Below are 12,530 nucleotides of genomic sequence, written 5' to 3'. Positions count from 1 at the left end.
GCCAAGGGCCCTGGATGGGCGGTGTCGGCATGGTCAAGCTTTCTCGCCCACCACAGTTTCTCGCTGTCGCTGCCCACACAGCGGGCGGGCGCGTACCGCAGCCGCTACAGTAGCGCGCCTACCCAGCTAGCACCGGCGAAATGCGCTTTCCGGCGCGCTGCGATCGAGGCGAGCAAGCAGAAGAGGCGCACGCTCTGCGTACGGCGGACCATGTCGGAGATGCCGGGGTCGTTGGCGTGTGCACGCTCGTAGCCGACGAGCCATTGAGTTGCGGTGCTCTGGGCACCAGACTGGACGAAGCTGTTGCCGCGTGCGGATGCGGGAGTCGAGGGTTGGGCAAGGCTCGTCGGAAGCGTTTCTCGTTTGAGATGCATGGCAACCGGGACCCTTCGCTGGACTTTGCTCTTCCGGACAATTGCTGCAGGCGAGAAGGGGCGAGCCGCCTGGAGTATCGCCGGCGGGAAGCCGAGAGGAGCGTCGCTCGCCACGTCGTCGACCGTCCAGGCTCGTTTTGGTAATGGCATTGTGTAGGGCCCTTGGCGCACGTCCGCGCTGGCCAGCAGGAGACGCAGCATGCAAGCGAGGCGTCGAGACCAGCCAACAGCAGGCGCCTGCGGGGATTACATAATGGGTTTTCAAATGGCGTGAGCGCGGCCGCTCGGACGAGAGGGCACTTCTAGAATTTGGCGCTGGACGGCGACGATAGGGAATAAGAAAGGTTGATGGACGTGATGGGCGGGATGGGCGCTGATGGGCCGCGAAAGAGCTTGGAATAGGAAAGGCTCGTGTGATGCGGTAGCACAACGACGGCCGGCATTATAGCTGATCACCCAATAGCGCTGCTGCAAACGCGCGACAACCAGACCGGCCACGGCCCTGTATTACGGTCGCAGCAGCAGCGCGCGCTCTGGGCGGTCGCCAGCGGGCCGCCAGTCTGCGAGTGCGCCGGCCGCAGGCGCCAACCACGTCGCATGCAGCCCATGCTTGTCGCCGCTGCTCATTGTTCGCAGCGTCCCGCCGCTTGGCCTGCGCGTGCCGACGTCACTGCGCTGCGAGGCCGCTCGGCGGATCGCCATTGGCGGTCTGATGAGACAGAGCGAAGGGTCCTTGTCCTCCCAGGCACGCGGAACACGTGTGTTTGGCGCCACGAATCGAGACACGCCGGCGGCAACTCCGTCGGTCGCTGCTTCCGCTGCCGCTGCCGCTGCTGCCGTTGCTGCGGCGGCGCACGCGGAATGCCTTGGGCCGTGACCGCTGCGCAGCATCTACACGTGCAGCGCGCGAAGAAGGTTGCGGATGGGAAGTGGCCTCTCCCGCCTGCACAGAGCACGGTGCTTGCGCGAAGGGATGGCATGGATGATGGGCTGGCACCTGGGCGGGTGCACGGGCGCCAGCGAGGATGCCTTGCCGGCATCCGATGCGACAGGGGGCCAGGGCAGGCAGGTCGTCCAGCTCGGTGAACTTTCCGTGTTTCTCGCGACGTTACGCCCGCGCTGGGCTGCTCGGCGGTTGATGTTCGGCGCGCCTGGCGCAGCCGCTGCAGCGTCGCAATCACGGCGCGCGAGGCCAATATCCGGCGGCCGCGCGCGGCGCCCGCCGACGCACGGAGAGGCTCGCTCGCCCGGCGCCCGTCGGAGATAAATGCGCGCAGAGGAGCGCCTTGCCCGTTGCGACCGGCGCCGCTGCTCGCGCGGTGAGCGACGGGCGTGGGCGGCGCCTGCGCGCCGGGGCCGGTCAGCGTCAGCCTGCGAGGCCGGCCTTGGCGATGGTGGCTGCGCGCACAATCGATAAGCGGGCATAAGCGGGCGGACTCTTCAACAAAAAAAAAAGGTTCATCAGCGCAGCGGTGGGTTGGGGGGCGTGGGCAGGCTGAGGGTCAGCGGCGGCGCAGGCTGGCCGCGCTGGGCCGGCGCTGGTCTGCGCTGGTTGGCCCGGATCGGCAGCCACGTCCCGAGGCGTGCATGAGCGCCAGGTGCGCGTCTGCATGGGTGCCTCAGGCAGAGCAGCAACAGCACCAGGTAGCCGCCGCGCTGGGTCTGTGTGCGCAGCAGCCAAGGGCCCCAAGCTGCTGCACAGCATGCGCACGGCGTGAATAAAACGCTCGCTGCACGGCGATCACGTGGCGGTCAGTTGTGATTGATTCGAGGCGCTCGTTTCCTGCGTCCGCGGCGCGGTGCGTGTGTTATTTTTTCGCGGGCGACGCGCCTCACTACGCAGTTCCCACCTTCGCCCGCATCTCATCGCATCTCTTCAGATCCAGCGCCTCCCCTGCCGCAGCACGCACCCAGCGCACGCCGGGGCTCCCTGATCTCACCAGTGGCCTTCCCGCCGCGGCACTTCGACGCGGACTCGGCGGCACACCTTAGCGCAATCGGCGCGAGGACGTCACCCAGACCAACTGCTGCAATCCTTTTTCGCCCTCGCCCGCGCTGCAAAGCTCGCCATCCTCCCTCTGGCGCAAGCACGTCTCCATCGACCCTCCCAAGCCCGCAGTCCCAGGTCTCCACAGACCCCTCGATTCCCCTCCGCCCGCGCCCCCCAGCCAGTGCTCCCGTCGGCCAGCTCACCAGCTCCACCCTTCTGCCGCGGCTGAGGCTGAGGCTGAGAGAGGCTCTTCGGAAGTGGGTCCTTGATCTGCACGCAATCCCTTCCCGTAGGCGTTGAACCATAACGCCCGCAGAGCCAGCAGAGACCCGTCGCGCCCGCGACTCGACCAACGCGCCCAGAGCCGTGCGCAGGACCTCTCCAGCACCGCGTGTTTGCGCTGCCCGCTTGAGCTCTACTGCCCGCGGTCCGCTGCCCGCTGCTCGCTCCCGCGCCGCCCGCGCTCGCCAAATCCGACTCCCGAAAATTTCTCTCGGTCTGCGCGCCGAGCGAGTATCATCCCACCTCGACTCGTCCCGCCCAGCGCAAAACCCGAAACCCCCACCATCCATCCGCGCAAACTTCCCACCATCTCCACCACGGCCGCCTCCCACCTCTTTTTTCATTTCACAAGCTCCCTCCCTCCGCGCGCGCCTTAGTCTAAGCTCGATCGACGCCGAGCTGCAATTTAGCCTCCCGCCCCCGACGGATGTGGACTGAGGGTCGGCCTCCGACAGTGCGCACTTCGACCATTCGTCCCTGATCCACCATATCATGGACGATCCCTTTCACTCTACCGCAAGCTATTTGCATGGAATCCCAACGCCGTCTGGGACGCACTCCCAGCCGTTGACGCCGCACCAGTCGGCGACCCTGCCGCCACAACGTTATCGCGCGCAGTCGGCTTCCACGCATCAGCTACCCCCACTGCCTCCACTCGGCAACGCGACCCAGTTCTCCACAAACACCTACGGGAGCGCCCCCCAGACTCCGCTGACTCCGCAAACCCCAGCGACGTCAGCCCCATCTCTCACGCACAACCGTTCGCTGCCGACCATTGCGCCACACCCGCCGCTGCACACCAGCACCTCGAGCTCCTACTTCCTGCCGCACTCGACTGCCCTGTCCAACGGTCAGACCCTGGGTGGCATCTCCTCGAGCGCGCACGCAAGCAACCCACATGCCATTGCCCCGTCGAACATGACGGCCTCGCTGCAAGACATTCGCCCCATGCCCGCAGGTGGTATCGGTCTGCCCTACAATTCGTCGCATCTTCTCTCGCAGCCCCCGATCTTGCCCAACCAGGAACCCGAGCCGATCCATGTCGTGGGTCAGCAGGGTCGGCGTGGCGTTCTTCCTACCGCCAACGGTCGACCGGCTCCTGGTAGCGCCAAGGCGACCCAGAATCTGACCAAGAATGCCGACAACAAGTACGAGTGCCCGCACTGCAACAAGACGTATCTGCATCTCAAGCATCTCAAGCGCCATCTTCTCCGCCGTAAGTGCCACTCACTGCTGCATTCTCGACCCCTGCTAACCTCGTTCAAGACACTGGCGAGCGGCCTTACCAATGCCATCTTTGCAAGGATACGTTCTCGCGAAGTGACATTCTCAAGCGCCACTTCCAGAAGTGCTCGATACGCCGCGGCAACCCGACTGGTCAGAACCATCTGGCGAACTCCCAGGCTCACCTGAGGAAGAATCGCTCCGCTCAGGGGTCAGGTGACTACAGTCACCTCACAGCCGTGAATGCACATGCGCCTGCATACTCGAACGGCGGCTACACCAACAGCATGGTCGGCAACTCGGGCTTCACAACCGAGTCGCCGGGCAGCTATGCTGAGAGCCTGCCCTCCATGTCGGCTCGCACCTCGCGTGCCAACAGTCTCATGCAGCCGCAGAGCAACGGCGGCGTGAACGGTCTGAACGGCATTCACGACCCTCAGCGCAGGAGCATTTCGCACATCGATCTCATCAACAACACCAACAGCAACCGCATGAGCTTTGACGCGAACGCTCACGATTTCAGGACAAACAGCGTCCCCGGTTCGATCCCCGGGCAGATGCCCGGTTACACGATGAACCACAACGAGCAGCTGAACCACCAGTTCAACAACTACCAAGCTGTGTCGAGCGCTAACATGCACCCGAATATGCCGATGAAGGCTGCTGCTGACGACAACACAGCCATGTTCAACCGCAACAGCATGACTGACATGAACAACACTCAGAACGGCCAGGGAAACGGCATGGGTTGGGATAATCCTTACCAGCAAAATGGACAACAGGACGCATTCGGCATCTCGACTAGCATCGCTCAGGACCCTGTTGCTATAAAAGCCGAGACAGACATGAACCAGAACACCTTCAACCACGGCTCCGGTGAACCCACGCCGGACGGCATGTTCAGCAACCTTTATTCCAGTGCGTCGGCTTTCCCCAACACAGATACCGTGTTTGAATCTTGGGACTTGAGCTCTTCTGATCCTCTGCAGAATAAGGCTGAAGCTTTGATCGCTTTCTGCTTCCCCGGCGGGACGACCCTCCTTCAACCGAATGAGGCACAAGCGCTAGACGTCCTGAGGAAAGCCTCAACGCTGGAGAACATGAAGTCCTTTTTGGAAGGGTTCAAGAACTTTCAGGAACATTGGCCGCTCATTCACATGCCGACCTTCAATCCGGTCGAGGCCGGCAACGGTCTTCTTCTCACAATCATTTGCATAGGCGCGGTTTACTCAAAGGATCAAAACATTTTGCAGGTTAGGGCGCTCATGGAGTTGGTTAAGTCTGCCATTCAACGATCTTTCCGTGTTTGGAGCCTTGTCGATGGCCCGAATCAAAACGCCTCCCTCCCCCCGAACGCGACGACCGACATCGAGGAACTTCAGGCTCTTGTATTGCTCACCATGGCGTGTCTGTGGCACGGAAACCCAGAGCAGCGCCAGAAAGCCAGAGAAGAGTTTCCCAAGGTAGCGCTTGCCATGCGCCAGCTCGAACTGCTCGTTCCTGTCAAGCAAGGTCAAGAAGGCTTCAGCATCTTGCATCATGTTGGTGCTGAGGCCGAACCTGGCCACCTGCAGCAGTGGAAGTGGGAATCTTGGATCATGCAGGAGAAGAGGTCGAGAGTCATGTACATGGCTTTCCTCCTCGACTCCGCTCTGGTCATGTTCTGCAACTCTCGCGCTCAGTTCGACGTTGTCGAGATTCGACTTCCATTGCCATCCGATGATGCTGCTTGGGAGGCTCGTAACGCGAGCGAGTGTGCTAGTGCGCTGGGTCTGCACGGTCGCGCTGTGCAGGAACAGAAAAACATCACAGGCAGCCGCCAGCTCAAGCAGCCCAACATTGGAGAGGTCCTGAGGGTACTGGTGCAATCAAACAGCGAACTATCGGCTCGCTCCACCAACATCTACTCGAAGTTTATCCTCATTCACGCTCTGCATGTTCACATGTGGAGTGCTCTCCGCCAAGCTGCCCAGCACGCCACTCCTCCCTCGACCATTCTGATGAACAGCCTTCCTTCCAGCGGCTCCAGCACTCCGTCCCAGTCTGAGTTCAGTGGTCTCGATTCTAGAAGCAGCAGCGTCAGCGTTAGCGGCACCGTCACTCCTGTCGATAGCATGGCTGCGCAGAACGCTCAGCAGGCTCTCAAGATCGTTAGCAATGCTCTCGAGAAATGGAAGCGCAGTTGGGAGATCGACATGGAGCAGCAATATGGTCCAAACTCGCCCGCACGAAGAGGTTATTGCAGAGATGGCATCCACTACTACTGGCTCGCCAACACAATCTTGCGTCGTCGGAGCAATGACTGGCTCAAGATGAATGCAGATCAGCGATTCCAGCACACGATCCACGTGCTCAAGCAGATCAAGAACTGGGTCTACTCGGAGCAATACAAGATGGGCCAGGAACCAGGCGCGGTAAGCGACATGGACAACAACTACGGTCTGGAGGACCTACTCTCAGACATGAAACTCCTGTTTGCGCCTGTCGACAAGGAAAGCACGACGTCACCACACGGAATGATCACGAACGGTAGTGCGCCCAACCGTGCAAGCTTCTGATGACAAGATTCTTTGTCGCTCGATGCGACAGCTACGACAATGATCACGAACACGCGAGAAAACCTGCCTGTAGACCAACAAGCATCACGACCGCATATTGCATTTGAAGACCAACACTATAGAAGAGACCGGCGTTATTTGTTTAGCCACTTTCCAGATGTTCCCTGGACCCTTTGAAAAATCTTCACTTCTTCCTGTTATTCTTTCCTTTCCGAAAATCAAAAAAGTTCATAGACAGGGATGGGCCACGTTGGGCCCAGTCCCTCTTCATGGTTATTCAGCATCTTCAGCGGCGTAGGCGGATTTTCTCTTTCCATCGCACTTTGGACGGGCGTTTTTTCACGGATCTGTCTTCTTCCTTGCAACAGGAGTTGAGGTGTGTGGAATTGCGCAACGTCTTGTGCTGCATGCATGGAGCTGTTTCTCTATTCTCACGTCTCCAATTACTCCATTTTTCAGTTGTTGCACAAAGTTTCCATTGTTTCCTTGCAAAAGAGAAGAAAGCATTATAGAGCGGCGCGTGTTGATATGGCGGAAAACACTGCTACGAGTTCTGAGAACGAAAGCTTTATGACAAGACAAAGAAGGGAAAGTCGCCGTCTGGTTTTTTTCTTTTCTTCATCGGCGAAAATCTTCCTGGACATTGAGTTTCTGCTTGTTTCCTCAATCGTCTCTCTTTCTTTCCTCGGACAGACAGATTGATGCACTTTGGGGGTGGAAGTGGGAACCTAACGAAGACTGTCGCGCAGATGCATCTGGTGGGCTGGGCTTCTTGCCAGAGAAGGAGAGCTCAGACGCTCTGAGTTAGATTTGTTAAGGGTAGCAAGGAAAATGAAATGTTTAGCTGGTACGAAAATTCTGTTTCCAATGTGTCCGCACGCGTTGTCATCCAGGCCGGTTTCACTTTGCATTCATGTGTAGTAGGTTCGCACCGGTTCGGTTCCCCTGGGGCGTTGCAACACTAATGCAGCCGATGCCGTTCGTGGTACTTCTCGTGAATGAGAAGAAATTCGCTTCACGTTTCGTCCGCCTCACTGCCGATCCCAATACCGACGGCGTTGCCGAGATCACCAACTCTCTCTCGTCTCAATGAAATTGATACAGGTGCGTATAGGTCTAACACATGAAGGCCTGGAGCAGAGCGTGCTCCGGCGATGCCAAGATATCTCGTATGTAACAGCAAAGCGCCATCGCTCGCTTGCGCATCTAAAAAAGGAACCCATCCCAAAAAGAGGTCACCGGTCAGGTACTGGACCGGCATTCTCCTTCCCTGCAGGTTGAAACTATTGAAAAGCTGGGCCGTCGGGTGCTAGCATGCCCTACCGAGCTCGGCCTCGCTGTTGTCGTCGGAGCTGCCGGCCACGATGACGACGATCTTGCCAGGGTCAACCTGTTGGTCCTTCTCGGAACGTTTTCCGGCCCTCTTGCTCATTCGACGCTGTTTCTCAAGGAGGAGTTCGTCGCGATTGACGGCACGATAGTTGAAACAGTAGCCCGGATGCATGACGGTGAGGATGACGACGGCGAGGGCAATGAGACTATTGGGAATCCGTTGGTTAGCTTGTACTTGTCCCTTTCCCGTCATTTGGTTTGCCAAAAATTTCCGCTCTTCTCCTCGGATTTGTCTTCTCAGTGATCTTACACTCTCTACCCATGGATAGCCGAAGGATCCGTCTGGATGTGAATGCGTGAATTTTTGAATTCACAATCATGTCCGGACGCCTGTTTCGACTACCCACGGAGGAGAGAAGTGAATACATTTCAAGGGTAGGGACGTTTGCAAGTCACTGTTGCGGCGGAAGTGCTTGCGTAATGGGGGCGACGAGAGCGTGCGGGAAAGGGAGAAAAGAACTCACGTCGAATCCAGCACAACGAAGGCAACCTCGTCCTGCATGACCGGGTTCCTCCACCCGCCCGCCATCTCGACGATGCGGTAGACGCACCGGGCCAGGATGGCCACAAACGCCGCGGCCAGGCCGACCACGAACGCCCTGAACCGCAGGCTCGCTCGTAGCTCCCGCGTCTCTTCCTCCTCCCTCAGCACGCTGGGGACGTCGTCGCGCGCACGCCACACACGGAAGGCGAACTCGAGCGACAATGCGCCGAATACGAGGAGAGTGAAGACTTGGAAGGCCAGCCCGGCCATCATCATGTGGTCGCCGACGTCCAGCTGCGACATGCTGCCGTCGGCCGTCGCGGCGGTGCCGCCGCCGGCCGCCTGCAGGACCAGCGAGATCAGGTCGCAGGTGATGAAGATGTAGGTGTAGTAGCGGGCCGGGAAGCGGGACAGCGATGGGCTGGTTGCGAGGACACTGTGGATAGAGGTTTTCGATCAGCTCATGTTGCGAAGTGGTCAGGTCGAATATTGTTTCCTCCTTGGGGCTACTATTCGTCGTGGCTAGCCTTCGGCTCTGATACTTGTCTGCATGCTGTAAAGAATGAAGATTGCTTACAGGTGCTTGAGCATAAGGTACACGGCCGCGGCCAGGAAGGCCGGTGCGAGTGTGAGGGTGCAGATTTGTAGGTTGAAGCCGGCCTCTCCGAACGGATCGTTGTGCAGCATGATGCGGCCTGCGTGTCCTATGCTTTCGGTGAAGCAGCCGCACATCATGGCAAGGGTGTACGTCCATGTGCGGTATCGAATGCCTTGAATAAGTTGCACAATGAAGGCAATGCCGAAGATGGCGACGAAGAAGGCATTGGCTGGGATGTTGGGTCGGTAGCCATAGATGGATGCACTGACCGGGCAGGTCTCTTGTGTGCAGTCCATGGTAGCCTCTTGCTGTGGGCCGTGCTAAGTATGGGTATCTTATGGCGATCACTTGATATTAAGGATCTCTTGGCAGGTAGAGTCTTGAGTGAAGACTACAGGTGTTGAGCCGTACCAAGGGGATATAGTCAACACCGACTAATTGAAAGGAAAAGGTGCTCCGAATGTAGTAGAAGTTTTGAAGAAGTGTGGAGTGCTCGTAGGGCTTCTGGTGATGAACTCGAAAGGTATCCATATGGCTTCATGTCCTCCTCTATATACAGGACCTTAGGGACGCAGCATTCCTAAGCCCGACCTTAGCCAAGTCGCGGCGGAGAGATGTTGCTCCAGCAAAACGTTTTGCACTGCCCATGCCATGTGTAGGAGGCGTCTGCTCCTTCAAGCCCGCTCTACGCTTGGCGTCCAAGGCATCCGCCGCCGCTTGAAAGTGGTAGCATCATCGCGATACGCCACGAATTTTCATAGGCCAACAGTCCCTCCGTCTCCCTAGAACGGGAAGTAAATTGCGCTCGAGGCATCGGTAATAGTAAGGGCATCGATCAAGGAAGATGTATCGAGCCTTTCTCGGATAGTCTTTCGGTGAGTGTCGTGTCCGTTCATGGGCAGTGGAATCTGGCCATACGTTGTCGGACGAAAGTGTGCCCGGCTTCTAGCCGCGTTCCACGACGGTGGATGGCGGCTGCGGCTGAGCTTCCGCGATGCTGTAACACCTAGTTGTGGCGTGAGATTTTCAAGTGACACAAAGGTTGCGGTCAACGCCGCTTGGGTTTTCTAATGCATGCAGGGCAGCCCTCCGTATGGACCCGAGTAGTAAAGTAGACAGCGCATAAGTTGGGAAGAGCTCAATTTACTCTAAACCAGAGACCATCTGACAGTATGTCGCTGCATGGAGACTGCACATGTTCAGTCGTATTTTTGAGTCTTTGGCTAGGAGGATCGATAAGGTTGTGACATCATCATCACTCAACCGTTGCATTCTCGCAGTTAATTGGCCAGTTGAAATGCACCTGGTTAACCTTGCCCAGGACTAGATTCTTACGGCCGAAGCGGAGGAATATGTATGCGGATCGTTTCCTCCGCTCGTTCGACGCTTACCATGATATGTGTGTTGACGAGATGGTGCGACATTTTGCGAAAGTTGGAGCCTGAACCGTATTCTCAAGAGTCTCTTAACTTGCGTAGCAGTGGGTTCAATGTGTGATCGTTGCGATTGTACCGTATGTAGTGAAGTGAGTCCCCTATCCAGAGGTATTATCACAGCTTTGAAATGTACATTTACATCTGCATGTCTGCTCCAACAACCCACTAAGGATCTTCGTGGAGCACAAACGCCCAGATATATTCAATCCACCATGTTCTCCTCAAACCTTCCATGTTTTTAGATACAGTATCGTCAGAGATCGTATCCTCTTGTGATGCTAGTCTTTCTATTCGTAAGTACCGTAGCCACTTTTATATTTCTCGCGCACTCAATGTTTCTTGCCAATATAGCCAGCACCTCTAAATACTACAGCTGCCAGGAAAAAGGCGGTCATAGACATGGCGAAGGTAAACCACTCGGCAGCTCTCAGACCCGAGAGCAGGGCACGATCGCCGGTACCAATGTCGGAGCCACCGATGGCATCGACAGCAACCCCCTTCTCGGCAGCGATGACAGCCGTCTCAACGGCGGTGGCGATTGCGAGTCCGATGGCGCGCCCTATCTGGCCGACGGCATTGATCAGGGCGCCGCCTAGAGCCTGGTCCTCATGCGGCAGGGACTTGGCCGTAAAGAGGGTGAGGCAGGGGTAGAGAGTGTCGGCGCCGAGGACTGAGAGAACCATGGCGGGGAAGCCGTAGGCCCAGTAGGTGGTGTGCGGGGGAATCGGTGTGGCGAAGAGGAGGGCGGAGCCGGAGACGCAGAGGGTGCCGAACATGAGGATGTAATTGCCCGGAACTCGGGACAAGAAGAAGCCGGTTGCGAAGGCAATGATCACGCCGGAGACGCCGGTGGGGATGAAGCGAAGGGTGGTCTGGATGACGGAGAGGCCAAGGTAGTCTTGGAAGAAGTATGTTGCGAAGATGAGGTAGTTGTTGAAGGCAGCGAAGAAGAGAAGCATGATAACCATGGCGGCAGAGAAGCGCCTGTTGGCGAAGATGGAGACTTTCATGAGAGGGCGTCGAGTGGTGTGCTTTTCGAGGTAGCGCTGCCAAAGGACGAAGAGCATGAGGATAATGACGGAGGCGACGATCAGAGTAGGAACCCAGGGCGTCGCCCAGCCCACAACGTTGCCTTCGGTCAATGCGAACATAAGAACCATCAGGCCAACGGTGACGAGCATGCCGCCTATCCAGTCGACGGCTGACTTGGCAGCCATATTGTCGGGATTGGTGACGGGAGGCGGAGGAATGATAAAGATGCCTGCAAGGGTCACGAAAGCGGCAATGATGGCCAGGATCCAGAAGACCCATTTCCATGAAGCATACTCTCCAATTACACCACCCTAGCGACATCAGAGAGGTGCTTCGTAGATGAAAGGGGGCGCATACCATGATGTTTCCGAAAACCGAACCGAGAGGAGCACCAGCACCATAGCACGAGAAGGCATAGTTTTTTGCCCTTCCAGGAGGAAACGTCACTCCAAGAATGCCGATAGCAGTAGGGACATTGGCAGCTGCACCAAGTCCTTGCAAACCTCGAAGTACATCGAAGCCGATCTCATTCTTGACGAATGGCAGGACAGTGGTTATAACGGTCAACCAAACAGAGCCCCAGATGAATATCAGGCGCTTGCCATAGACATCTGCGACTGGTCAGAAATGGCAAATGAGAGGGCAGTTAATCCGGATATTACCAGCTAATCTTCCCCATAATAGCAGAAAGCAGCCAAAGGTGAGTGAATAGGCTGAAACAATCCACTGCTGGCGACTGTCTGGAATATTTAGATCTCGACCGATGGTGGGCAGAACAATGACAGCAGCCTGTACTCCGACCGTCTGGTCAATCGGTCAGTAGAAAGTTTCTCTGTTAGTTATTACTGTACACGCACATTGAGAAAAGCGGAGCCAGTGACAGTCAAGACTAAAGACAGTAGCCGGAGCTTGGAGTACTGCGGCCAGTTGTGTTGAGCAGGTGTGGGCGGACCTTGCTCTTCATCGCCGATATCGCTGTCGCTGCTCGGCACCGTATCGTCCTCTCGCGCGTTGGTGGTCGCTTGGCGCTTCTTTTCATCGACGGCAGCATCGTTGCCACTAACGACGCTTGCAACCTCGATATCGCTACGCAGCGATGAGGCTCGGGTCACGGACATACTTGTGGGGCAGACGCGAAAGTCTGGGTAAGGGCATTTTTA

At 57.4% G+C, this 12,530-nt stretch overlaps 4 protein-coding genes across 4 annotated transcripts; 1 reads left to right on the top strand and 3 right to left on the bottom strand.

The window, feature by feature from the left end:
* Positions 1-104: 104 nt before the first annotated feature.
* Positions 105-524, bottom strand: LTHEOB_9007 (uncharacterized protein; the record flags this gene model as incomplete). Its single annotated transcript, XM_035518548.1, has 1 exon — positions 105-524. The coding sequence occupies one exon, from the start codon at positions 522-524 to the stop codon at positions 105-107; it is 420 nt and encodes a 139-aa protein (XP_035369906.1).
* A 2,614-nt stretch (positions 525-3,138) lies between these two features.
* On the top strand, positions 3,139-6,428 carry LTHEOB_9006 (C2H2 transcription factor; the record flags this gene model as incomplete). The annotated part of the gene is made up of 2 exons (XM_035518547.1): positions 3,139-3,862; positions 3,913-6,428. The coding sequence occupies 2 exons, from the start codon at positions 3,139-3,141 to the stop codon at positions 6,426-6,428; spliced, it is 3,240 nt and encodes a 1,079-aa protein (XP_035369905.1).
* A 1,309-nt stretch (positions 6,429-7,737) lies between these two features.
* LTHEOB_9005 (Sphingoid long-chain base transporter rsb1 protein) lies at positions 7,738-9,198 on the bottom strand (the record flags this gene model as incomplete). The annotated part of the gene is made up of 3 exons (XM_035518546.1): positions 7,738-7,966; positions 8,285-8,740; positions 8,882-9,198. The coding sequence occupies 3 exons, from the start codon at positions 9,196-9,198 to the stop codon at positions 7,738-7,740; spliced, it is 1,002 nt and encodes a 333-aa protein (XP_035369904.1).
* A 1,469-nt stretch (positions 9,199-10,667) lies between these two features.
* Positions 10,668-12,488, bottom strand: LTHEOB_9004 (Drug resistance protein; the record flags this gene model as incomplete). The annotated part of the gene is made up of 4 exons (XM_035518545.1): positions 10,668-11,681; positions 11,728-11,981; positions 12,033-12,174; positions 12,228-12,488. The coding sequence occupies 4 exons, from the start codon at positions 12,486-12,488 to the stop codon at positions 10,668-10,670; spliced, it is 1,671 nt and encodes a 556-aa protein (XP_035369903.1).
* Between the last annotated feature and the right edge of the window lie 42 nt (positions 12,489-12,530).

Source organism: Lasiodiplodia theobromae (assembly GCF_012971845.1).
Source record: "Lasiodiplodia theobromae strain AM2As chromosome Unknown scaffold_29, whole genome shotgun sequence".
NCBI classification, from domain to species: Eukaryota; Fungi; Ascomycota; class Dothideomycetes; order Botryosphaeriales; family Botryosphaeriaceae; genus Lasiodiplodia; species Lasiodiplodia theobromae.
The sequence above is the reverse complement of the archived record's forward strand: the minus strand, read 5'-3'. Positions and strand labels throughout refer to the sequence as shown.